Here is a 27,744-nt window from a genome sequence, read left to right as displayed (position 1 = left end):
ATTGCCACACATATAAGGGACGGTCTGAGCATGCCATAAATGTTGCGGTTCCTCTTGAACTTATTGCAACCTACGAGTCATCATGCGGAATGAGGAAAAGGCGTTCGAGCTGAGAAGTGAACGAACCCAAAAGGAGCACCAGTCTCCAGCTCCGCTACCCTGCAGTCATGGGAACTTCTCTGCACCGCCTGGCCTGGTTTCTGTGTCTCTTTCTGTCCTCAGCATCAAGTGTCTACGGTAAGACGTTTTCATACTTTACAAACTTTCACCTGCTGAAGTTACCTGGCGCATTTCCAACACAGGGGCGCCTTTCAAAGTGGCCCGTTCTGTTAATGTTTACATAGTCTGTAGCCCATGTTGGGGTTTATTCAAGCATTTAACAAGATATTCTCAAAGGGGGACTTAATAATTAATCACTGGCTGATTTCAACGAGGCCACACTTCTATGTAATTACGCAGCTTCACTGAAGTCTGGTCCAATTTCCCTTATAAGGGAGAGAAAATAGCGAGGTAGGTCTCAAAGGGCGAGGTTCCCTGTTACACCACTGGAGGAATTAACATTACCTATTGGTACATGTGCGCTTTTTGGTTTAATCCAGTTGATCTAACTCTTTACAAAGACTTTTGTGTCATGAACCAGATTCCCCTGGAATAAAACCCAGTTTGTCATTAAACGCGCTACTCTGGTCCTAACTTTAAACCAGAGTCCCTGGTGCTGACAGTTTAGTCAATAAAACAAGTTCCTGAGGATTTAGGACGCTGTGTCAAATACAGAGGTGGGTAGAGTAGCCAAAAATTGTACTCAAGTAAAAGTACTGTTACTTCAGAATAATATGACTCAAGTAGAAGTAAAAAGTAGTCATCCAAATAATTACTTGAGTAAAAGTAAAAAAGTACTTGGTAAAAAAACTACTCAAGTACTGAATAACTGTTGAGTAACGTCTGATTTATTTTTTTAACACAACCATTCAAACAGACAAAAGTACAAAATAAACATCTTCAGGCAAATTAAAGGAGCTTGAGGCTCCTTTTAAGAAATGAGACTCTCTAGCGCCACCCTTCGCCGCGACGGTCGTCGGGGGTACTGCAGCCAACAGTGAAGCCGGTGTTGTGCCAAAAAGTGATTGCCTGCCAGAATCTGATTTCTCCCCTGAAAAAAGGTCTTTTTACCTGCCAAAAATTGATTGAAGGCCAAATACAGTTAATTAGATTATAATTACAGTTAAGGTGGTTTCTACCTAAATATGATTTGATCTCATTCTTGAGCTTCATAATATAAACACTAGAGCTCGATTGCTTTTAATCCTTTTAAAGGACCATTACAACACAAAATAGGCATTTTTACCTGCCAAAAATTGATTCAAGGCCAAATGCAGTTAATGAAAAGTTGTTTCTACCTAAATATGACTTGATCTCATTCTTGAGCTTCATAATCTGAAAATCTGACGTTTTAGCGCTATCGTTCAACGAGCTGCTGTGCGCGCTCCCGCGGCCAGAAATCAGAAGAAATCAGATTCTGGCAGGCAATCACTTTTTGGCACAACACCGGCACGGGAGAACGGGGAGAACGCACATGCAGCGTCATGTGACGTCACATCCGCAGGACAGCGCGGGAAATTCGGGACCGAATTGCAGCACATTTTGCAGCACAAGCCTGTTCAAGGCAAAGGAGAGATACACTAGAGGGCTCATTCTTTTGGGTTTGGAACGCTTCATCTGACATTATTACTAGAAAACTTAAAATGTATACAGATTTTTTTCATAAATCTTGCCACAATCCGGCCTCAAGCTCCTTTAAATCAATAAAATAAATTAAAATTAATAAAACATAAAAAATAGCTTAAATTAAATTCAAGTACTTTAATAAATAATAAAATAAATAAAATAATAACAGAATAAAAAAAATAAATTAAGCACAAGTAGCACAAAATATCAAGCCTTTGTACTTTTCTTTTTTAACCAGGCAGAACTAGAACAAGCCCATGAACTCATAGAAACTCTGTGTGTGTTTGAGTCTGTGTAAATGTGACAAAACATGCAAAAACAAACATTTTTCCAAAGAATCACCCAGTGATGTCATGACATTGACGTGTACGCGGATAAAAGGGATAAAAGAAAAGTAACAGCTCAACGTAGCCTAATGTAGCGGAGTAAGAGGAACAGTTTCTTCTTCACAAATCTACTCAAGTAAAAGTAAAAAGTACAGTGATTCAAAACTACTCCTAAAAGTACAACATTTCCCAAAACTTACTCAAGTAAATGTAACGGAGTAAATGTAACTCGTTACAACCCACCTCTGGTCAAATATGAATAAGAACAGATTCCAAAGGATGTACAAATCTTGTAATTTAATTTGATTCAAAATAGTAAGAATGTTGGGTTCAAGCTTCTCCGTCCTGGTCTTGTTTCTTCTATTTTTTTGTTGAAAAAGTTCAACAAATATTTCCAGTTGAAAGGTCTGGACTGAAGGACAGTTCAGCACAAGCTTCGATAGTTTCCAAAAGGAATTTAAATTTCCATTAATCTGAACACAAGACAGTGGTCCACTTTGTCTCGGTTCATTGTGAAGAGCTTTGGCCCAGATAATACAGTGACATTTCTTGATAATGTCAGATATCTTGACCATCCAGCACTGATTTTCAGCCATATCTCTGATATTATGCACTGTAGATGATGGGGTATGAAATACAGATAGGACCGCAGGGGAACTTTCCCACAGATTCTCAGCCTCTCTGCATCTTTACTCCTGAGGGACTATGCCTCCCTAAGATGCTCTTTATAAACCCAATCAGGCCATTGATCTGTTGTTAATTTGTTTAATTAGTTTCAAGATGTTCATCCAGTGTTTATCTTCAGTTCCATTTACTTTCCCAGCTTTTTGTTGCCCACGTCTCAACTTTTTGAAATGAAGTCACCTGACATCAAATCTGAAATGAGCTAAAATGTCTCACTCTATGTAATGTGATATATGTTCTAGGTTTTATTGTAAATAAAATATGGTTTCATGAGCTATAAAAAAATGATTGCACTTTGTTTTTATTGTATAACTTTTTTTTGGAATAGGATTGTAATGGTGTCATTTATGATAGTTATTGAAGTACTTTGTTACTGTACTAGGGTAGATTTTTCAGGTATTGGTACTTTACTTGGGTATTTATTTTTCTGACAACTTTTTACTTTTACTCCCCTACATTTAAACAGAAACATTTGTACTTTTCTCATGATCAAAACAGGCTTGTTACTTTTTCAAACCTCCACGGATGACGACACAGCTAAACAAAACATAACTAACTCAAGAGGAGTGAGTGTACACTCACGAGTGAGTGTACAGGCTCTGATAGAGAGAAAACTTGCAGCGCGACATGGAGGAAAAAAGGGATCCCATACTGTCGGGTACAATGACGATGAATTAGATTCAGAAAAGCAACACAGTCCCCCTCCATGCCCATATTTAAAAGACATGGATGTTGTTGGCTCCAAGAATGCAGTCTGTCTTGTGCCAAACTAAAACCCACGAGCTTCTGGTATACAAGAATTCACTGTCTAATCCGAAACAATCAAACAAACACGTAATGGTAACGTTTATTTTCACATCTTATTAACTTATTTATTCTTTTACAACATTAGCAATGCTGTGGGAAAAGATTGTCTTGATGGTATAGAGCTAACGCTAACATATTGCTATTATTCTAATTATTGAGTATATAATTTAAACCTGTATTGTAAAACTATTGTCAATATTGTAGTATTTATGAAAAAGGTAACGTATGTTAATTATAGTATTGAGAGTGCCAAAGCTTTAAAAATAGTCCATTTGGTCACACAGGACATCTGGCCAGTTCAGTCTTGATTAAATGTTCCAGTGATGTTCACTGCATCAGCTCTCTGCAGGTTGGTAATAAAAGAATAAATCCCTGAGGGGGGTTTTGTGTCAGACTTTTTAGTTTTGCCAAGTTATCAACAGATGTGTATCACTGATGGCAAAAAAATCACTTTTACTTAAGTAAGTACATTACAGATGTTGTACTTTCTTACTTTAACTTGAGTAAAGAAGTTGAATCAGTCTTTTTTCATATAAATATCTATATTTCTACATAGAAAGTGATAACTTTTTCCACCTCTGTATAAAAATGTATGCCACTTCTGTAAATCTTTAATCTTGAACACTGTGACGGATGAGTTACACCCACAGGCAACACAAGATAACACAGGCAGAAGGTATTTGACTGATTGCATCTGTAGCAATTATCAATGTGTGTTAATATTTCTTTCTTTGTTTTTACCTTTGTGTGTTTCTGAAGGTTCTAACATATGCACATCACAAGGAGTCACCACTTGCCAGCAGTGTCTGGCTGTTCACCCTAGCTGTGCGTGGTGCTCTCAGGAGGTAATAAACCAAAACACACGCGCGGCGTGTCTACAGCTCCTCCCATGTGTTGCTCAGTGGAGCAAGTTCAAACAGTAGACACATTTCTCAACTCTATTTTTCTTGATGTTGTCCTTTTATGGTTATTGGTGAGGATTGTTGAATGTATGTGTGGTTGTTTTAGCACTTTGGGAAGGGCGGAGCCAGCGTCTCTCGCTGTGACCTAAAAGAGAACCTGCTGAAGGAAGGATGTAGCGTCACGGCTGTGGAGTTTCCCTCCAGCACTCTGACGGTTGAGAAAGATGCACCACTTAGCGATAAGGCTTCGGGTACAGCTGATGATGTCACCCAGATGAGGCCTCAGAAAATCCGTATGACACTACGACCAGGTATGTTGACACTAGGGATGGGCGGTATGGACTAAAAAATGTATCACGATAATTTCTGGCATTTATCCCGAAAACAATAAAAATGATGATAAAAAAAATACCAATTCAACTCCACCTTTGTAACTATAAATCTATCACCACATTTAGTGTTTGGAGCCCCCAAAACACTGCTCTAAAAGAATACTAAATGCTACTAAACTACACTAATTAAATTGAATTGATCAAAACCAATTAAAGTAGTACACCTGTACTCAGCAGCATCTGTTATATATAATAATATGTTATATATAATGTAAAAAATATAATAAATTACTTGTATTGCCACCCTGTGCACTCACTGTTTTTTTGCAGACTCTGCACATAATATATGATGTTTGCTCCTCGTCACTCTTTATAAATCCAAACCAGTTCCAGATAACGGAGCTGGAGCCTCGTTTAACAACCAGCTCCTCGCTCTCAGATCTGCCTTCCGCCATGTTTGTTAACGCTGATTTATGGTTCTGCGTTAAGTCGACGCAGAGCCTACGGCGTAGGGTACGAGGCGACACGCACCGTACGTTGCGCGTCGCCGCGTACCCTACGCCGCAGGCTCTGCGTCGATTTTTTTTTTTTTTTTTTTTTTTAAAGATTTTTTTTTTTTGGGCTCTAGTGGCCCTTTATTCAAGACACAGATATGAAGGGGGTAGAGAGAGAGAGAACGGGGATGACACGCAGCAAAGGTGCGCAGGCCGGGATTTGAACCTGCGACCGCTGCAGGAGGACTTTTGTAGCCTCAGTATATGAGCCGCTGCTTAACCCACTGCGCCACCGAGCGGCCCAGGCTCTGCGTCGATTTAACGCAGAACCATAAATCAGCTTTACACAAAAACGTCATCAACGGGAATTTATCGTTTTTACCGCGAGATGACATATTCTTACCGTGGGGAATGTTTTTGATGGTTTATCGTGAACGGTAAAATATCACTGATTCCTAGTTGACACTCAAAAACATATCACTTTCTTAAACATACAAACTTCACAACCATGCCAGACGCATACAGTATGTCGAATCATCTCTCCATGTTGCTGATGTTTTGAGTATTTTTCTCTTGCTCTTGAAGGATGAGTTAAATGTTGATAAATGTCTGCGTCTCTATTCTCTTCACTGCCAGGCGATGCCAAGCGTTTCACCGTGAGCGTGAAACAGGTGGAGGATTACCCCGTAGACCTCTACTACTTGATGGATCTCTCGTATTCCATGAAGGATGACTTGAGTCGCCTGCTGACGTTGGGCAGCAAGCTGGCCGACACCATGGGTCAAACCACAAGCAACTTGCGAATGGGGTTTGGAGCCTTTGTGGACAAGACCGTTTCCCCGTACATGTACACCGCCCCTGCAGAGGCAGTCACAAACCCCTGTGCTGAGTACGTCGCCAGTTTGTAATAGTATTTATTTATGTATTTATTTATTTCAGATCCCCATTAGTTGCTGCCTCAGCAGCCACTATTCTTCCTGGGGTCCAACAGTACAAATATACATTTCTATAAAACTTTTACAGTACAATATAAAATGTTAGTTAAACAGAATAAAACAAAGTAGATAACAAGTACAAAGAACAACAACTAAAAAGAAAAACAAGACAAAAAAAAAACAAAAACAAATAAAAACTAAAGATAATAATAAGCAGAAAACAATGAAAAAAAGAAAATGAATTTTCCTAAATGAAAAAAACGAAAATGAAAAGAAAAAAAGAAAAAATAACAAATTACAACCAAAAACAGATAGATTAAAGATAAATCCAAGTACAACTAAAGATAAATAAGTTCATACTAAATGAAGCAAATACAAAAACAAAAACAAAAAAAACGTATTTCAATAGAAGAAAATTTAAAAATAGTGAAAATAACTGGAAACGTCACAAAACTTCAGCAAAATAAAATACTAAGAATTGAAATTAAATGCAGAACAAGAAAATATGTTTATTTATATAACACCTAACTCAATTAAATCAATAAGCTAAAACCATTAGACACAATCTAAAACAACCAGTTTCTTTTGAACTTCCTTTCTTAGTCTCCTCTTGAAGCCAACTCTGCCACTAGTTGAAATAAGATTATTAATTATATTCCAGTAAATAACTGCCCTGTACATTACTGTTCTTTTTAGTGCATCGGTTTTAGGTTTGGGCGGTAGAAGCAGCTCAGATTTAAATCTGATTAGATTTTTCACGTCACCAATTTCTCTTTTTTTTTTTAAAACAGAATTGGTGAACAATGCCGGGGTCCGTTCGGGTTCCAGCATGTGTTGACACTGACGGAGCAGGTGGCTCGCTTCACCGAGGAGGTGGGAAAACAGGAGGTGTCTAGAAACAGGGATGCTCCCGAAGGTGGATTTGATGCCATCATACAAGCTGTGGTGTGCAAGGTATGGAAACGTAGCTATAAAGAGACATGCTTGCTCGCTCGTTTTCAAAACGGAGTTTGAATTTGACTCATATCAGTTTTTTTCTTTTACTTTTGTCGCGTTTACTTCCACGTCCATCCTCACTAGGAGAAGATCGGCTGGCGACCAGATGCTTCACACCTCCTGGTGTTTACCACAGACGCCAAAACCCACATTGCTCTGGACGGACGTATAGCTGGGATCGTCCAGCCCCATGATGGACAGTGTCACCTGGACAGCAGCAACAATTACAACAAATCTACAGTGTTGGTAGAGGAATACATCTTAACTCGCCTTCAGTTGAACTCTTTAATGATTACCTGAGAGGCTCCTCCTCAAAAACGTTGTGCTTCCCGTTTCTTCCAGGACTATCCCTCCTTGGCACTCATCACAGAGAAAATGTCTGAAAACAATATTAATTTGATTTTTGCAGTGACGGGCTATGTGCTACCACTTTACAAGGTAAAAAAAATGCAGACCTTGTGCTATTCCTTGAATTTACTTTTGTTCAAAAGGGAATTAGAGTTGGGTCATTGTCCTTTTTTTCCCAGGAGTACAGTCAGCTCATCCCAGGCACAACTGTGGGAGAGCTATCTGCTGACTCTGGGAACGTCATTCAGCTGATTCAAGAGGCCTATGCTGTAAGCATTTCCTGCAATTTGCAAAATACAGACAAATATGCCAATTAGGGCTGTTCGATTTTGCCCAAAAATAAAATCTCGATTTTTTTCTCTCAAAATCCGATTTTCGATTACGATTACGATTACGATTACGATTACGATTACTTTGTGAATTGAAAAAAAGGCAAAGAAATGATTTCAAATATGCTGTTTTTTTATTGAACATTTGCCCCATTGGGCTTTAAGTGCAAACTTTGCTCTTATTAAACCAAAAATGAATGAATAAAGTGCAAAACTCTGTAAAATAAGTTGAAAAAAGTTTTAAAAAATATAATAAAATATAAAGTTTTATCTCTGAAAAAAAATCAGCAAATCAGCACTTGCAAACATACAGTAAGTTATATTTCCAATTAAATAAAACAAGACATTTTCTAATTAAACTAAACTGGGTCTTTGCATGCTAAATAATAATGCAACCCATGAAGGAGGTAGAGGTGTGTAATGTCAGTCATTACATTTGCTATTCACATTTGCAAGTTTTTTGCAAGGAACACGAGCCGGTCTACCCGGTAGCATGTTACAACGCCCCCTCCTACACTAAAGAGCCTCTCCGATGGGGCACTTGTCGCAGGTATTGAGAGGTATTTCCATCAATCATTAATATGGTATCAATCATTAATATGTGTGCAGACAAGGTAAAAAAAAAAGTGAAAAATCGATTTTACGAGTTTCACGTTTTAACATCGTTCTAATTACATAATCGCGATTACGATTTAAAATCGATTAATCGAACAGTCCTAATGCCAATGTATCTTATCTATTCCCGTCCAAGTTAAATATTTGGCCTGCTGTAGTAAATGATAAATTAACACACCATTGATCATTTAATGTTGAGCAGAAAATTCGCTCTAAAGTGGAGCTGGAGCTGTTGGGAGTCCCGGATGAGTTGAATCTCTCCTTCAACGCCACCTGCCTAAAAGGAGATGTCATTCCCGGACTCAAGTCCTGCTCCGGTCTCAAGACTGGAGACACCGTAAGTATCTTCTGAGCTGTCCATGAGTGACTTATGTGTGCAGGTTCGATGTCAGAGCCGTTTCCTCTTCCTCAGGTGTCTTTTAGCGTGGAAGCTCAATTGCGCGGCTGCCCCAAGGAGAAAAGCCAGACTTTTACAATCAAACCTCTGGGGTTAAAGGATTCTCTGGAGGTCACCGTGGACTTTGCCTGCAGCTGCGAATGTGAGGCGGAGGCAGAAGCCAACAGTCCGGTCTGCAGCAACGGCAACGGCACCTACGAGTGTGGCGTCTGCCAGTGTCACCCGGGTCGACTGGGCCCCCGGTGCGAGTGCTCCCTGGAGGACTACCAGCCATCCGATGATGCCAACTGCATCCCGAAAGCGGGCGGACCCATCTGCAGTGGAAGAGGAGACTGCTTGTGCGGACAGTGTTCCTGTCATGCAAATGAGTTTGGCCAAGTGTGGGGAAAGTTCTGCGAATGTGACGACTTCAACTGCTTACGCTTCAAAGGAGCTCTGTGCTCCGGTGAGTACATGTAACCCTTTCTAACAATCAGTGTGCTTTCCTTGATCAACTCTAAACTCCACACTGCTCACTAGCAGATGACTTTCAAATCAAATCAAACTTTACTTATAAAGCACCTTTCATACATAAAATGCAACACAAAGTACTTTACATAAAACAAAACAAACAAAACTTTACTCAACAACCAAAGGAATGTAAGAGACGCATTGCAGTATAAGGGCGGGGACGTTTTACAACACTTGAAACGGACGTACCTTTTTAAGAGACCATAAATGGGCCCTAAAGCTGGGCTTTAAAATACCAATAAGCCTGTTAGACCTACTGATATTGTGCAGATATCTCTAAATCAGATGAAGACATCCAGATCCAGTCAAGTTCCTCTTGTTTATATTCATTTCAATCCCAAAGTGGCCTAGACATGCTTCAGCCTGGGCCCCGACCCACAACAGAGGAAGAAACCTCAAGAAATAGCTGGTATGAAATGTTTAGAGCAACATTGCTGTCCCAACCTACCGACCTACCTCCATGCCGTCCCCTGCAGGACAAGAACACCAGGCGTGTTAACCGGCCCAGTTGAGCTATAACTGCAGCTCAATATATCAGCAGATGCAAACATCTCCCTGGTAGTTTTACTAAAGCCACTCAAGTAAATGAGAATAATAAATGAGGAAAGAATTAATGTATTTCACATTCGTTTGAGACTAAATTTACTGTAATACACTGATAATCAATCAATATTAACTGAAGGAAGAAAATCCACAAAAAGTCTTTAGTTGTTCCTCACAGTTAAACCAAATCAGTTTTTGATCACTGTTGTGATAAAAAAAATGTAGATTGTAAATAAAAGGATGTAAGGATTTGTTAATTATTATAAATCTATACTTAAAGGAGCATGAGGCTCCTTTTAAGAAATGAGACTCTCTAGCGCCACCCTTCACCGCGACGGCCATTGGGGGTACTGCAGCCAACAGCGAAGCCGGCACGGGAGTACGGGGAGAACGCACATGCAGCGTCATGTGACGTCACATCCGCAGGACAGCGCGGGAAATTCGGGACCGAATTGCAGCACATTTTGCAGCACACAGCCTGTTCAAGGCAACGGAGAGATACACTAGAGGGCTCATTATTTTGGGTTTGGAACGCTTCATCTGACATTATTACTAGAAAACTTAAAATGTATACAGATTTTTTTCATAAATCCTGCCACAATCCGGCCTCAAGCTCCTTTAAGTGAGATTGGTACAAGCAGGCATCACCACTCCCTCAAAGGCTGAATGCTCAAATCATGTTCGTCCATTCATTAACGTCCACTTATCTGGGTTTGGGTTGTGGGGGAATCAGCCTTAGCAGAGACGCCCAGCTCTCTCCCCATCTACCTCCCCAAGCACTTCTGGAAGAACACCAAAAGGTTCCCAGGCTGATCGGGAGATGTTATCTCTCCAGGTTATCTGCCTGCTGACCATTAGGAATGGGCGATATTTTACCGTTCACGATAAACCGTCAAAAAAATTCCCGGTTTGCAGTAAAAACAATAAATTCCCTTTGATGACGTTTTTGTGTAAAGCCGGATTTATGGTTCTGTGTTAAATCCACGCACAACGTACGTGAAGGAAGGAAGGAAGGAAGGAAGGAAGGAAGGAAGGAAGGAAGGAAGGAAGGAAGGAAGGAAGGAAGGAAGGAAGGAAGGAAGGAAGGAAGGAAGGAAGGAAGGAGGGAGGGAGGGAGGGAGGGAGGGAGGGAGGGAGGGAGGGAGGGAGGGAGGGAGGGAAGGAAGGAAGGAAGGAAGGAAGGAAGGAAGGAAGGAAGGAAGGAAGGAAGGAAGGAAGGAAGGAAGGAAGGAAGGACGATGAAAGAAAGAAAGAAAGAAAGAAAGAAAGAAAGAAAGAAAGAAAGAAAGAAAGAAAGAAAGAAAGAAAGAAAGAAAGAAAGAAAGAAAGAAAGAAAGAAAGATATGAGCCAGAAAGAAAGAAAGAAAGAAAGAAAGAAAGAAAGAAAGAAAGAAAGAAAGAAAGAAAGAAAGATATGAGCCAGAAAGAAAGAAAGAAAGAAGGAAAGAAAGAAAGAAAGAAAGAAAGAAAGAAAGAAAGAAAGAAAGAAAGAAAGAAAGAAAGAAAGAAAGAAAGAAAGAAAGAAAGAAATATAGATATGAGCCAGAAAGAAAGAAAGAAAGAAAGAAAGAAAGAAAGAAAGAAAGAAAGAAGGAAGGAAGGAAGGAAGGAAGGAAGGAAGGAAAGAAAGAAAGAAAGAAAGAAAGAAAGAAAGAAAGAAAGAAAGAAAGAAAGAAAGAAAGAAAGAAAGAAAGAAAGAAAGAAAGAAAGAAAGAAAGAAAGAAAGATATGAGCCAGAAAGAAAGAAAGAAAGAAAGAAAGAAAGAAAGAAAGAAATATAGATATGAGCCAGAAAGAAAGAAAGAAAGAAAGAAAGAAGGAAGGAAGGAAGGAAGGAAGGAAGGAAGGAAGGAAGGAAGGAAGGAAAGAAAGAAAGAAAGAAAGAAAGAAAGAAAGAAAGAAAGAAAGAAAGAAAGAAAGAAAGAAAGAAAGAAAGAAAGAAAGAAAGAAAGAAAGAAAGAAAGAAAGAAAGAAAGAAAGAAAGAAAGAAAGAAAGAAAGAAAGACATCATTTTTATCATTATCGGGATAAATGCCAGAAATGATCGTGATAAATGTTTTAGTCCACACCGCCCAGCCCTACTGACCATATCCAGATTGGACATGCCTGAAATACCTGAACCCCCCCAGCTGAATCCACTCGTGTGGAGGAACAGCAGCTCTCCTTGAAGTCCCTTGTGTATGACTGAACTTCTCACTGACTCCAGTGACCCTGCAGAGAAAACTCACATCAGCTGCTTGTATCAGTGATCTCAGTCTCTCGGTCACTATCCACAATCCATCGCCATAGCTGAGGGTTGGAGCACTGAGCCACCTGTTGGTCTTCCCTCACTTGTGAACAAGACTAGAGATACTGGAAAGTATCTTGCTTCCAACTGGGAAACAGCCCTCAACAGGTTGCTAACAGAGAACCATGGTCTCAGATTTGGTGGTGCTGATTCTCGTTCCTGCAGCTTAACACTCGGCTGTGAACCACTCCAGTGAGAGCTGAGGATTGTAGTCAATATCATCTGCAAAAGGCAGGGATGGAATCTTAACCACAAAACCAGATCCCTTCCACCCATCGGCCACCTTTAGAAATCCTGTCCATGAACGTTATGGACATAATAGGGCTGGGCGATATATCGAGATTTTAATATATATCGATATATTTTCAAACGCGATATGGTACGAGACAATATCGTTTATATCGATTAAAAAAATAAAAATAAAAAATAATTATGATTTTGATATAGCTTATTTTGTGACAAATTGACTTGAATGTTTTATTTGAGATTTGCACAAATGTTTTGTTATTTGCACAACTGTCAACCTCAGTGGAAAAGTCTGCCTGTTACTGTCTACATTGTATTAATTGCACAGTGTATTTTAATTTAATTGTTATGCAGGAAAGGGATATTTGTTTTATTTTATTCAAGAAGCATTTTTATTCTATATATACAGGCAGTTTATTTTTATTTCATTTGTTTTATACATTTTGATATTGTGCAGATATTGTGCAGAGGCATTGTATTAAAACTGACTGTTTTTTTAAGGGTTTGCCTCAGAAAAAAATGAAGCTAACGGAGATGCTATGCTATAATGCTTTGGGGGAAACCCCAATTATGGCACAGAAAAAATATCGATATATATCGAGTATCGCCATTTAGCTAGAAAATATCGAGATATGACTTTTGGTCCATATCGCCCAGCCCTAGGACATAATCAGCGGCAAAGTTCAGCCCTGGTGGAGTTCAACTCTCACCCAGAATGAATGAATCTTACTACCTGCAATGCAGACCAAACTCTCATTCAGTTTGTAAAGGGACTGGGTAGCTCCTAACGACGGATCCAGCACTAATATAAGGATACAGTTGAATGCCAAATGTCAAACAGTAAACATTAGTAAAATAACAAGGGAAAGAATTTGGGGATTTGGCAGACTTTCTCATCTATAGTACATACAGAAAAATCCTGACATTTTGAGACATTTTTACAAGGACTCAAGCTAAAACACACGGCTGAAGGGCAATCTTCATGATCTCACACTTCCACTTCCTTCATGACGCCTGTTCTCAATGAATACAAGGTTACTGATCAAAGCAAATGCACTGCAGGAGGGAAAATCATCTTAACAGCAATATGTCCTCGAGTACTTACGTGCTTGACTTACTATAAATAAAATAAACATATTTGGCCATTTTGTAATTATATTACCATGCAGTTGTTGCGGCAAGATATCTGTAAGGATAAACAAAGTAATGCGATGAAAGATCTTAATAACCTGGTAACCATAGCAACCAGTAAACGTACATCAGGAGAGATTAAACAGTTCTGCTTTCAGACTTCATCTCGCCAGGCTGGAACTTAGTTGTCTCAAGTCACTTTTAGGCTATGAACAAATCTTGGTTAGTTTACATACCTTTTCTATCACTTAGATGGAAAAATGGGAAGAAAAAAAATCTTTTTAAAGGCTAATGTCTGATTAATAGCCCAGTCCTTTCCTGTTTATAATGAAACCATAAATAATTATATATAATTTAGCTTTAAAACATGGCAGAATGCTAACAGACCGGCTTCTGTCAGGCCTCTAAACTTGGCGTACGCACACTTTTGAAGGGGGACTAGCTTGGGAACAAACTAAATCACTGCTGCCTGTTTTTGATTGCTGATCTTAACACTCATAGAAGAAGCGTTTGATCTGCTTTCACCCCCATGACGAGTCTGCAAAGCTTGCAGCACAGCTGTTCAGTTACAGAGGCAAAACTTTAATAGGTTTTCAGTACACGGTAATGCAGTGTCACAGCAATTTAGGTATATGATTGCAAAAAGGGAGGCTGGGTAATAACAGGAGCATAAACCTCTCTTTTATCTCTTGAAAGAAAGCTGAGCGTTCTTTAGCTATCCTGGTTTTCTAAAGCATTTTAGTCTATTGTTCAGTTGCTGAGATTATGTTGATTAAGTTGCAATGAAGATGCTGTTGTAAGTAGAACTAAATAACAAATTTGATGCAGCAAAATTCTGGTCTTCTAAGTCCAAGAGGAGATGAGTCAGACTTTAATATTTCATTCTAGAGTTAAAATATTTAACTTGAATTCTGTGCTACAAATAAGGCAGACGGAGTTGGAAAACATGTCCAGACAGGGAAGGCATTGCTAAAAATGCTGTCATCTCTCATTACGGTGCGCGTAAGAAGCAACATCTTTGTTGCTGGAAGTGAAGAAACCCTAAATATTACAAAAGTGCATTAAGCTTTTAACCACATAGTCAATTAAAAGTAATGCTCTGAAAGGGGCAACATGCATAAGATTTATGTGATATAAAGTGGGCAGGTAGTCCTTCATACTGCTGTAACTGTTTTAACCTAAAAGGCAGATGGGACCCTGTTATGTCCCTCCATGACCTCTGGAGTGGTGCATGGACTTCATCATCTTAATCCTTTTCACTGGTAAAGGTTACACGGGGCTACCCATTCCTGTCACCACATTTGTTTTTGCATTGGTTGCTGCTTACTTCAGCTAGGTCGCCTTTTCAAGAAAAATGTCTCAGTTTAATGTTGTGTCCTAGTAGCTTCGGGGGTAATCTGAGACGATGCACCTCCCTGTTACGCAGAGGTGTCAAGTAACAAAGTACAAATTCGTTACTTGACTTAAGTAGAAATTTTGGTTATCTATACTTCACTGGAGTAATTATTTTTCAGACGACTTTTTACTTTTACTCCTTACATTTTCACGCAATTATCAGTACTTTTTACTCCTTACATTTTAAAAACAGCCTCGTTACTCTATTTCACCTCGGCCTTTAAAAAAAAAACTATCCAGTTAAATTGCGCCATCCGGATAGAGTGAATTTGGTTGTGGTTGTTTCAGATGTTCTTGTCCAGTTTTGTTCTTACATCCGTTTTCCTCAGATTCCTGCAACTAAACTTGGATGTACATTCCAATAAAGGTTAGGATAAATGATAATGTGCCTCTGAAGTTTGACTTTTTGCACCATTACAATACTTATAGGCAACTAATCATCATGCCTTCTGCTCTCTGAAACACATGTTAATGCTCAATAGTACACGTATATGGTTCTCTAATATATTTGCATTGATGCATTCATTTTCAATGGCTTTTGTCCTTAATGGCTTTTTTCCCCCTTACATTACTTTTACTTTTATACTTTAAGTAGTTTTGAAACCAGTACTTTTATACTTTTACTCGAGTAAAAAACTTGAGTTGATACTTCAACTTCTACATGAGTATTTTTAAACTCTAGTATCTATACTTCTACCTGAGTAATGAATGTGAATACTTTTGACACCTCTGCTGTTACGTTGTAAGATGTCTGGCACTGCAATGTCAGAATGAGATGGTTCAGATGTTTCTGGACTGCAGGGAGGAGTCTCCGCGCCGTCGGCCTGATGAAGTGCACTCTGTGGGTCATGTTAAGAAGCAGCGAGATATTGGGAGTCGGAGCTTTGGGACAGCGGAGTTGTAGTGGATCAGCACAATCATAAAGCTTTCTTTGAAGAGTGGGTGCCCCTCGGTTTCACCTCAATTGGAGCCGCGACGCTGATGTCAGGAAAGGTCCATCACTAATATCCTCAGCGGCTGTGTATTTCTTGGGTTTCCGAGGTGGTGCAGGACCAGGGAGCAGGAGTCAGCAAGCATAGCTCCAGGGCCCGTAAATACAGGAAAACAGAGAACAGGAAAGTTTACATTCCTCTGCTGGCAGCTTGTCTCCTTTCTTCTCTCCTCTCTCAACGCAGTGCTGTTTTAGTGCCCCGTCCACATCGCCGCTCTTGTCCTTTTTTTTCTTGCCTCCCCGTTAAAATTCTCTAATGCTCCAGAATGTGATTAATAGACAGAATAATCGTGCTGTCTCACTGCAAAAGGAAACATGATGTAGTCCTAAAAACTCTCTTTCATGTGTATGAATCAGCTTCAGCATTAATGAAAACAAGACAAATCGTCACTGCTATGCTTGAGACAGCCAAAAAAGAAGGAAAAGAAAACAACTGTTTCAAGTGACAATGTTGTATTGTGGTGTTTATGTCCCACATTTGACTGTTTTCAGTCTCCAGTATTACCTTGCTGACCAGCAAACTTGTAAAACCTGATAAAAAAGAAACTCATCCTAAGAGAAAAGCTGCAGCTGACAGAATGGATACTGAGGAATTGTCTCCTTGAGTTTACAACTGCAGATGATTTGTTTGGAACGGCTGAATCAGCGACCCTTGGACCCTCTGTGATTTTTCATGACCAGTCACTCCCCTTAGTCTGATCCAGCTGGGGTGTGACTCACGCTTTGTTCTTAGTCATCCAGCGCCAAATCCTGTTTGGTTTCCTGATAAGCGCTCTGCCGTCTACCGGGGCTCTGCCATTGTTTCTAAGGGTTCTTAACGCGCTGATGTGGGGTGGCCGTCAGTAATCCCGTCAGTAAACGCTTGCTGCGTTGTCACGCTATTCCTGGAAGGACCCGTCCTTTCTGGTCTCTTCTGGTGCTTCAGTGCTGCTACAGATGTGTTTGTGCACGTCTGCTGCCTGGAAAGAGTTCAAGAATCATCAGAGTCAAACTCTCACAAGAGAACATTTCTGCCTGTGTCAGGAGTCGGTTTATCACGACGTGCGTTTCCAGGTGACTCAAATACAACGCTAATTACTTACCAACATGCAAGTTAAAAATAATTCTTATTCATCAAGGATTCATTTTGTTAATTCAGTTGCTCAACCACTCAAGTAGAAGTGCCGGTCTACTTTTAGATAGTAGAAAAACAACAGTTAAACATTCAAACATCAGCTTTAAGCTCAAGACCTTACACCTGGATAGTAATTATTTCACATAGTTAGAGACACATCTGAAGCCATACTTGCCTGTGCATGCAACATGCTTTTTTGAAGACCCATGGAGACACGTGAGCAACACTAAAACTACACACACATGCTTTCTTCACATCCAATGACGTTGCAGTTGCTAAACATTAGATTCCAAAAGACTTAATCCATTACATTGTGTAAAAAACAAATACATTAAGTACTTGGAAATACATCTGTACACCTCCCCTCCACACACAGTCGTGATTCATTTTGCAGTTAAGCAATTTGTATTTTCCAGCTGCGATCCTCACCCGTATGATGAAAACAAAGTTCAATGACTCTTGTCTTAACAAAACCGTTGAGGCACGTCCCTCTGCAGGATTATATCATGTCCATTATGTCTTTTAAAAAAAAGTATTTTTTTTGTTACTTACATTTGTATTGAGTTTTCACATATTTATAGACAAAAACAATACTAACAACAAATGACATGTAAGAATAACAATTTTATTTGATTTGATTTGTTTATTTGCACAACATAAAAACGGTACAAAAGTTGAAATGAACATAAAAGCATGAAAATATGTGCAGGTGAGAAAGGAAGCCCTAAATGGGCTTATTCAAAGTTCTCACCAAGAAAATACATTGTATTGAAATAATAGCAAGAACAAAAAACAAAAAACAAAAAAACAGCGTTCCAAAAAGATGGATATAAACAGACAATTTCTCGGTTGAGTGAGTGCGTGTGCTTGCATGTGAGCATGCACATGTGTGTGTGTGTGTGTGTGTGTGTGCGTGTGTATGTGCACGTGCAGAAGTGAGTCCACATTAAGTGGAAGCACTTCTAGACGCTTGATCAATAAGGCTGGTCTTCAATCTCTGTTTAAAACTACTAATAGACAGTGAAGATTTTGCAATACGTATATGAGAATTCCAGACTGAGGCACCCCTGTCTTTGATGGAGAACTGACTGCTATTGGTACGACTGAATGAAGAATGGAGATCCTCAAATTGTCTGGTATTATAGTTATGAATTTGTGAATTGGTCTTAAAAAAATCTTTGAAAGTACTTGGAAGCATATTTGCAATATAAGTGCATTTGTAAATGAAAGCACATGATTGGAGTATGTTAATATCATAGATGGATAATAAATTTAATTTTTTAAACAAAGGGGCAGATGGGGCCAAATAGGAGGCAGAAGTAGCTATTCTTACAAACTTCTTTTGAGTAATGAGTAATTTGTGTAAATTTGATGAATATGTACTTGCCCAAACAATGTTGCCATAAATGAGATAAGGATAAATTAAACTGTAATAAAGAGTAACGAGACAAGCCTGATGGACCAAACCTCTGATTCTTCTGATGATACCAAGGGATCTAGAGATTTTGTTAGTTACAGAATGTATATGCTCTTTCCAGGACAAATTCTCATCCACAAAGACACCTAGAAATTTGGTGGATGAAACCTGATTGATTGTAATACCACCAATAGAAATCTTAGCTTTTTGCGGACAATATTTTTTGTTTTTACTTGCAAATACAATAAAATTATATTTACAATAATAACATTAACACAGTCTGGAAATAAAACTGTTCAGTTCACTATTCCATGTAGCATCCGTTCAGTTGGTGTCATGCTGTCTCATATAAGCGTTCCATTTTACCCAATTTTCGTCAAATACCTTCTCTTTCATTCTCAGTATGAATGTCATTTTTTCCCTGGCATGGATTTCTTTGACAATGTCCAACCACTGCTCCTGCCTTGGAGCGTTCTTACTGAGCCAGTTCCTTGTTTTGGCTTTCTTGCTTACTCCAAGTAGCACTTTCATCAAGTACAAGTCTTTTTTCATTATAACTTTCTTATGTTCCCAAGATACATCACTGGACAGGTGTTTGGTATTTCATACCCCATAACATTTTTAAGGACTGAGTTAACATTTTGCCAATACAAACAAATGTTCGTACATTTCCAGGAGATGTGTGTATGATTTGCCTCCACACAGTCTCCAACAGTCTTGTTGTATAGCTAGTTGCTTAGATTTTATCTTTGGTGTCATGAAGTACCAAGTAAGGTTTTTCCAGCAGAACTCTCTCCATATTAATGATTTGTTACTATACATTGTATCTCACATATATGATACCACTCCTCTTCTTGTAAAAAAAAGTTTTGAATATAAAATGCTTGAGCTTTGGTTTCTAGAGTCTTAACTAATAAATTCCCACTTTTACATGTGTAGAGATTTTGAAAAACCTAGTGGATAGAAAGCACAACAAGCATTATAAACTAAAATAGTGGAAACAGAGCGTGATCGGGATGAAAGAAATAACAAAGAAGAAGACATGATTAATGTTAGGAGACTGACAAGATCCAGATCTGGGATCGAGTCCTCCTTCAGTGAAGACCTGGGAGGTCCAGAGGGGGAGTATGATGACGAAGGGCTACATGAGTGCTGACAGTGTAATGGAATTAACAGGGAGTCTCCTCATGCTTTGAGGAAGTGGAATATTCTGGCAAAATGAAATTCCAAAACCCACTGCCAAAAATCTAACAAAGAATAGCGGGACATTTTGACCTGGGTAAAAGTGCTGAGTCACTCGAAACAAAGAGAAAGAAGTCTGTCATGTGCTGAGTCTGTCATTAGAATAAAAGGTTGCGCCGGCTTTCTTATACTCTGTATTCTTAGCTATGGAAGCATATTGCATTCACTTGGAAAAAAAATAAAAAGCTATTTTTTTCGCTATAATTTTTTTCTATTTTTTGCGGTAATTTTGTCCAACCTGTTTTTTGGTGTTTTTCAGCTCCCGGCTGGTCCATACTGCTCCTAATATCCATGTTTCAGGTCAGATGGGGCATTTTTCACAGGTTTAGAAAGCACCGACTTGTATAGTTTAATCAAGTTTTACTTTGATCTGGGTTTAAGACACTGGGAGATGTCTGGGAGAGCCGTCTTCAAGCCGTATACATGGTATTACCACTAGTTTGTCGACTTTACACAGACACCTGAGGACTTTGCGGTTGTTCAGACGGAAAGCCCATTCAGATTTCAACATAGCAATGTTTCTCCAGGAGGAGTTGGACAAATACGGCATGCTCCATGGATAAGATGATGCATATGACATGCATTCAGGCTGGCTTTGTGGTGGCCCAAGAGACGATCTGGAGACTGCTGAAAATATTGGATCTGCACGGTGTGCAGCTGAGGAGACAGAATCGCCTTTGGCGGCGTATGGGCGGAAAAAATTACCACAAAAAACAATTATTCCTGACAGCAGAGCGGAAAAAATTATCCCGAAAAACAAAACTTTTTTTTTTCCCCCAAATGAATCCAATACGCTTCCGTACTTAACAAGGGAAACCCAAAACTGAGATTTTATTTACCATTTATTTACACAAATCATTGCAATCATTGTAAGGTGATATATGTCAAGGATGTGGAGGATAGGACACCGATGCAGGAGACCAGGGGGCAGGAGTTTCAAAAAAACAGTTTATTTCAAGCTTAAACAAACCAAAAGCACTGCTAAACATGATTACAAAAAAACCCCAGAACATGACAAAAATACAAAAACCTGGCCTGAAACATGGATGGTAAAAACAGTACGGACCAGCTGGGAGCGAGGGAAAGATAAAACAAGATATACACAGAAGGTTTGACGAGACACAGGTGCACACATCCGGACGGGAACAAGGGAAGTCAACACAGAACTTAAACACAAAAACATGGGTTTCAAAATATTATATTTTCTCTTTCAGATCATGGTAAGTGCAACTGCGGCTTCTGTCAGTGCGATTCTGGCTGGAAAGGAGAAAACTGCAATTGCACGACGCGGACGGACACGTGCATGTCCAGCATCGGGCTGCTGTGCAGCGGGCGAGGTAACTGCGAGTGTGGGGTGTGTCAGTGCACTCAGCCCGGCGCTTATGGACCTACCTGTGAAAAATGCCCCACCTGTCCTGATTCCTGCACGATAAAAAAGTGAGTTAACCATTTTAACCTTTGATTTTTTTATTTTTTTCATAAATCCGCAGGAAATATAAATAGTATCGGGGACTGTGCACCCTAAAAGTAATAAAGTGTGATAAACAGGTGGCAGAGTAACAGCACAGAAACAACTTATTACCCTTCATACTCTTAGAGGTGTGGTTTTCCACAGGAATAACTATTTTTATGTGGACTAAAATTTTGACATTATTTCCGATTTAACAATAACCCTTGATGAAAGTTGTAATCATAATGAGAAAAAATGCCCGGGCCGTTCACACACGGTTAGAAGAACATCCCAGTGTTAAAACCATCGTATTGGATGTTGGTTTGGTCCCTCATGAGACAGTTTTGAGTGAAGATAGAATATGCCTGAAGGAAAAGGAGGCAGTTTTCTTAAAATTACTGGTAAATTGATGTTTTAAGCCTCTGACAAGACTCAACAAAGGTAATTTCAGCTTTGTTAGTTTACAGGAAGTGTATAAAAAAGGCAGTTTACAGTCATCTCCTGGTTGCATCAACCCTTTCATGAATGTGTACAAGTTGAACACCAAATGTTGCACAAACGTCTGTCAAAAAAAGTCAAAATTAGGAAAGTTTGTGACGTCTGCTTCTAAGAGTTGCCTATTGTCATAAATGCATAAGTACTGATCCAGTTTTATGGAAACAGAGACCGTGAACTCTCCTCCGATTTTGTCTTTTGACAACAATTTGCTCGACATTCAGTAGTCGACTTGTACAACTTTAAAAGACGGTTGTGGCGACTGAAAGAAGTTTCCTGGACAAGCAGTCCTGTTTATACACTTTCTATACACTTATAAAGTTTAAATCTCTTCAATTTGTCCGTAAAAGCACAAAAACATCTGGTTCCTTGTTTGATTCTCACAACATTTCACTTGAGAAATCCCCTCCAGTTGTCAGATACGTTGCTGAAAAAGAGCACGTTTTTGTAGATATTTTTAAGAAATTCAGATGTGGTATCATCAGTCGAACTCTGCAGGAGATCTCAGCGGTTGATACACTGACCTCTCTGTTGTTTGACAATCACATGCATGTCGAGTTGAACCAGATGTTGGCACTAAAGAGAATGAGCAGCGTGAAATGGTGTGCATGTGTTACTGTGCTTGCAGGGCGTGTGTGGAGTGTCAGCACTTCGAGAGGGGACAGTATATGAACGACAACAGCTGTAGCCGAATCTGCAAAAATGAAATTGAAATAGTGGATGAACTAGGTGAGATCTCTGATCGCCTTTGCTCATACTATCATCTCAACGTAATGTTTATACTAATGTGTTAATGCGGCTCCTGATCAAAAAATAACAAAAAGCTACACTGGAGTAAAATTGTTTTGTTGACTTATGGTTATAATATGCTATTAAAGAGAAAAGCTGCATTCTTGCCATCTTTGTGACCCTCTTCTCACTATCATTATCTCACAGCTTTCCACGATAAAAATGCAGTGAACTGTTCCTACAAAGACAACAATGACTGCATCGTGCACTTCCAGTACTACGAGGATGAAAGTGGCAAATCCATCTTGTTTGTGAAAAAAATACCAGGTACTGCAAGAGTTTGTATCATTTATGGGAAATGAAACAGCCAGAGACAGAACATTACCATTTAAGTAGAGTATTAGGACAGAATAGTTTTCTCTCGAATGCTATTTCAGTCTTCTGGCAGAGCACAGCAACAGGGAAACAAGGTGAGCGTCAGTAATGCGCTCATTTCCAGAGAGTGCTGGTTAAACAGCTACGCCGTGACCCACCACAGAAACTCAGATAATACAGAACGATGATCTGCCAGGCGATTCAGGACTGTGGAGCGCAGCGGTCAGTCAACATCATGGGGGTTTTCCAGTGCTTAACAAGCCTACTGGAGCTCACTCTCCCTCTGATTCTGTCCCTGTTCCTCACCTGCCAGAATGCCCCGAGGGTCCTGACACCTTGGTGGTGCTTTCGGCCGTGGTCGGAGCCATTCTGCTGCTGGGACTTGTGGGCCTGCTCATCTGGAAGCTGCTCATCACCATCCAAGATCGTAGAGACTTCGCCAAATTTGAGGAGGAGCGAGCCAAAGCCAAATGGGATACGGTGAGAGAGAGAGAGAGAGAGAGAGAGAGAGAGAGAGAGAGAGAGAGAGAGAGAGAGAGAGAGAGAGAGAGAGAGAGAGAGAGAGAGAGAGAGAGAGAGAAGAAAAGCTTCACATTCATTTATAAGACTATACAGGACTGCCTCAGAAAATTAGAATATTGTGATTTTCTGTAATGCAATTACGAAAACAATTAAAGCTACAAGCAGCAATGAACGGGCCCTCGCACTCACGGCCACCGCCCTCCATAAGCATATCAGAAATGACACCACCCACGACTTCCTATGTCAAACCATTCAAAAGTTATAGCAGAAAAAAGGGACAACCAATCAGAAGAAGGGGCGGGGCTAATTCAGGCCAATGAAGGTGAAGGACTCCATACAGAATCTGATGACACCACCCACGACTCTATGTCAAACCATTCAAAAGTTATGGCAGAGAAAAGTTTTCTAGGGGGCGCTGTTGAGCCGTTAGGCCACGCCCATTAATGCAAACCATGAAATATCAAATTTATCGCCAGGCCTGGCTTGCATGCAAAATTTGGTGACTTTTGGAGAACTATCAAATATGGACCAATCAGATGAAGGGGGGGCGCGCCTTTTGGCATCTAGCGTCGCCACGGTAACACTTTTGAAAGAGAAAAGTAATGCGTGTTGTCGCAGGATGGAGACATTTTGATGTATAACACTCCTGGGTGCATGTTACGGTTCGGGCCGTATTAATTGCCGAAGGAATGGCATAAATTGCGCCAAAATTACACAATTAATTCAAAATGGCCGACTTCCTGTTCGGTTTCGGCCATGGCGCCAAGAGACTTTTCTTTAAGTTGTGCCATGATACAGGTGTGTACCAATTTTCGTGCATGTACGTCAAACCATATTGTGGGGCTTGAGGCACAAAGTTTTCCGGGGGGCGCTGTTGAGCCATTTTGCCACGCCCATTAATGCAAACCATTAAATATCAAATTTTTTGCCAGGCCTGTCTTACGTGCAAAATTTGGTGACTTTTTGGGCACGTTTAGGAGGGCAAAAAAGGCCCTCCTTTTGTCAGAAGAAAGAAAGAAAGAAAAAAAAAATTCCTACAGATACAATAGGGCCTTCGCACTGTAAGTGCTCGGGCCCTAAAAATGTCATACATTCTGGATTCATTACAAATCAACTGAAATATTGCAAGCCTTTTATTATTTTAATATTGCTGATCATGGTTTACAGCTTAAGAAAACTCAAATATCCTATCTCAAAAAATTAGAATATTCTGTGAATCTTAATCTTAAGCTGTAAGCCACGATCAGCAATATTAAAATAATAAAAGGCTTGCAATATTTCAGTTGATTTGTAATGAATCCAGAATGTATGACATTTTTTATTAATTGCATTACAGAAAAAGAAGAACTTTATCACAATATTCTAATTTTCTGAGACAGTCCTGTACGTGGCTGCTAAATGTAGTTGAACAAAAACGAACCAGCTTGACATTCATTTTCATTTCACAGGGTAACAATCCTTTGTACAGAGGAGCTACGTCCACTTTTACAAACATTGCATACAGAGGCAAGTAACGATTAAATAAAGCAAGGAGAAACTCAGGGTTCGGCGGCAGAGATGGAGAATGACAACACAGGAATGAATGAGAGGACTTTACACTGTCACGGGCCTGGCGAAGGTTGGTGAAAAGTAGCTATCGCTGTAGACAACAAACATACTGTAATGATTATTAAAGCTGTTAAGATGCGTTGGAGACGCTTGTCTCCTCTCAGGCCTTCTTCTTCTGCACTGGATCGGCTTTATAGCGTTCTCCAGGGGGTGCACATGCACGGAGAAAGGAGTTTCTTCCATAACATCCAAACTGTGTGTTTACACTAAAGTGAACAGCTGCTGAGAGTTTATTACTTATGTGCTTATTTGAGGAGTGTCTTCTACCACTGCTGTAGTTTTTTAAGCTTGTTTTGTCATATTTTTTGTATTCAGTGGGATTTATTTTAATACAAAACATGAGTGGTGGCTTCATAAGTGCCTTGAAATATTGGTTGGTTTGTATTTTATAATCACACAATAATCTGTGTTTGTGCTTAATGGGGTTTTTACTTGTGACTTTTATATGAAAGTGTTTGATTTGTCTGAGTGATCTGCTGAACAGCACTTTGTCCCGTTGAAATGTCTTGATCTTTATTTTTGTATATGAGCAGAATTCATTTTACACCAAATTCTGGTGTTTGACTTGTACAACTTATTTTTTATCTTTGTTGATCTCTGTATGTGAGCTCTTGGTACTATTGTGGGGTGTATTCTGGTTCACAGATCTGCTCCGGTGGTCTGTGACCCCACTGATGTCTATCACAATTTAAAAGAAAAAAAAAAGACTTTATTGTGCTTGTAAAAGGTTTCATGTAACTGACACCACCACCTTTTGTGTGTTGATTGACCTTTCCAAAATGTCTTTATTGACATCAGCCAGGTTTTTTGGAGATTTATATGTCAGAACTACAGCAGTGAGCACGTTTTTAGAGCTCATGTTGGGTAGCTGTATTTATTATAGAAGTGTTTTGTTCTGCCAGGCCAAATGTCACAATGTGAGAAGGTGAAGGCTTGATTTTATTTTATTTTTGATTCATGCAAACAGCAAACTGGTAAAGTAATAAAAGTAAGAATGTAATTGGAATTATTATACAAAGATAATCTGTTATACCAATATAATATATAAGTTTCAAGTTTCAAGCAGTCTGTGGTCTTTGGCTACAGTCTTCACAGTTAAAAGCTGCATTAAACGTGCCCTGGATAGCTCAGTGGGTTGAGCGGCCACTATTTGTAGAGGCTATAGTCCTCGTGCGGGCAGCGTAGGTTCGAGTCCCGGCTTGTCACTCTATACTACAATGTCTCCCCCTCTCTCTCTACCTGTTTCCTGTCTACCTACTTTCTAAATAAAGGCCACTAGTGCCACAAAAACCTTAAAAAAAGCCACATTAGACTGAGAAGACTTCTTGTTACATACTTCCTGATGCATCAACAGTCTGATTACCGTATTTTCCGCACTATAAGGCGCACCGCATTATAAGGTGCACCTTCAATGAATGACGTATTTTAAAACGTTTTTTTCCATATATAAGGCGCACCGCATTATAAGGCGCACTAAATATATGGTAAAATACCGTACTATAGTGGCTGGGGTTGAGTTACGTATCTACCTGATGGAGCTGCGCTACAGGAAATGCTACAAAATCCTACTGCAAATGCAAAAAAAAAAACAAGAAGAAAAGTACCGTATGTCAAACTTTATTAACAAAATAAAAACCAGCTTTGCTCCGTCTCGTCAAAGTCTCCATTATGCGAGTCAGCGTCGCTGCTGTTGTCTTGAACGTCTGTGACGATTCCTGACGTTTTTAGCGCCATTACTTTGGCGACACTGACTACATTACCCACAATCCCCCTGACTACAGTAACAGAAATTACCGTAATGATCATATATAAGGCGCACTGCCGGTTTTTGAGAAAATTAAAGGCTTTTAGGTGCGCCTTATAGTGCGGAAAATACGATACTGTCCTCATGAACCTCTCATGCAAATCATGTTTCTATCGCATATTACAACGTACCACTGCAGACAATATGTACAATCAATGTCCTTCTTACCCACGTAGCATTTTTGATTATATTCTGTTTTCCCTTTGTTGCTGTGAATATGTGCATCATTTATTACAAGCATAATGAAAGCAGAACATGTGTATTAGCCATTCATGCTCGATTCACTGTTTCAAAAATGATGTATTATTTCCACGGCATCCCAGCATCCTTATTGTTGTGACCAGGATGTGGCGAAAAGGCTAGGTGACTTCAAAGACATCTTCTTTTTTCTTTCTATGTAAAATAGCTGTTCAAGGTTGTTTCCAGACATCAAAGGTTTGTTTTAACACTTACACTGAAGTGTGTTTCTCAATAAACATAATTCAGTCAACTTTTTGATGTTGTCATAATTACCCTACATTCATTTAATTCAGAACGTTAAGAGAATCAGAATTATTTAGGTTTCTACAAAGAAGGACCTTGATTTGTAAAGGTCAAAAGGTTCAGTAAATAGGACAATACATAAATAGAATAAAAGCTAGAGTATTAAAAAAACATGTACACTATATACAAGACAGAACGAATATTTACACGCAGGAGCTATTGCACAAATATTCCTCCATCACTGAGTATTACACGTTCCTCAGAGCGACTGTTCTCTGTGATGGTTTGGGAGTGCAGTGCCCTGTATCTCCCTCCAGGCAGGGGAAGTTCGGACTGGTTTGTGTGCAGAAACTGCAGAGACGCTGAAGAACTTGCTGTAGAAACATGTGGAAAGAATCACAGAGTGCAAAAAAACAGCACATGCTTCAGTGCCGATCCTGTCCAGTGTCCCCAAAGGCAATCCACAAATACATTAGTAGTTTAAACAGTAACATTTCTGGAAGACAGGGACA

The 27,744-nt window shown here is 39.6% G+C and overlaps 1 protein-coding gene across 1 annotated transcript; it reads left to right on the top strand.

The window, feature by feature from the left end:
- The first annotated feature begins 6 nt into the window (after positions 1-6).
- On the top strand, positions 7-27,239 carry itgb3a (integrin beta 3a). The gene is made up of 16 exons (XM_061712781.1): positions 7-237; positions 4,302-4,387; positions 4,551-4,755; positions 5,907-6,159; positions 6,997-7,159; positions 7,286-7,447; positions 7,544-7,639; positions 7,729-7,818; positions 8,696-8,830; positions 8,906-9,335; positions 20,981-21,203; positions 22,340-22,440; positions 22,648-22,767; positions 23,129-23,295; positions 24,786-26,345; positions 26,414-27,239. The coding sequence occupies exons 1-15, from the start codon at positions 168-170 to the stop codon at positions 24,849-24,851; spliced, it is 2,367 nt and encodes a 788-aa protein (XP_061568765.1). The 5' UTR covers positions 7-167; the 3' UTR covers positions 24,852-26,345; positions 26,414-27,239.
- The last annotated feature ends 505 nt before the right edge of the window (positions 27,240-27,744 follow it).

The sequence above is a fragment of the Cololabis saira genome, chromosome 21 (assembly GCF_033807715.1).
Source record: "Cololabis saira isolate AMF1-May2022 chromosome 21, fColSai1.1, whole genome shotgun sequence".
In the NCBI taxonomy this organism is placed as follows: domain Eukaryota; kingdom Metazoa; phylum Chordata; class Actinopteri; order Beloniformes; family Belonidae; genus Cololabis; species Cololabis saira.
The sequence above is the reverse complement of the archived record's forward strand: the minus strand, read 5'-3'. Positions and strand labels throughout refer to the sequence as shown.

What these genes read in the sequence shown, in the direction of transcription:
- itgb3a (XM_061712781.1), top strand. Translation starts at nt 168, where the DNA reads ATGGGAACTTCTCTGCACCGCCTGGCCTGGTTTCTGTGTCTCTTTCTG. An exon ending in TACAAGCTGTGGTGTGCAAG is followed by an intron (nt 7,160 to 7,285) that starts GTATGGAAACGT and finishes CATCCTCACTAG; the next exon opens with GAGAAGATCGGCTGGCGACC. An exon ending in CAAAGGAGCTCTGTGCTCCG is followed by an intron (nt 9,336 to 20,980) that starts GTGAGTACATGT and finishes TTTCTCTTTCAG; the next exon opens with ATCATGGTAAGTGCAACTGC.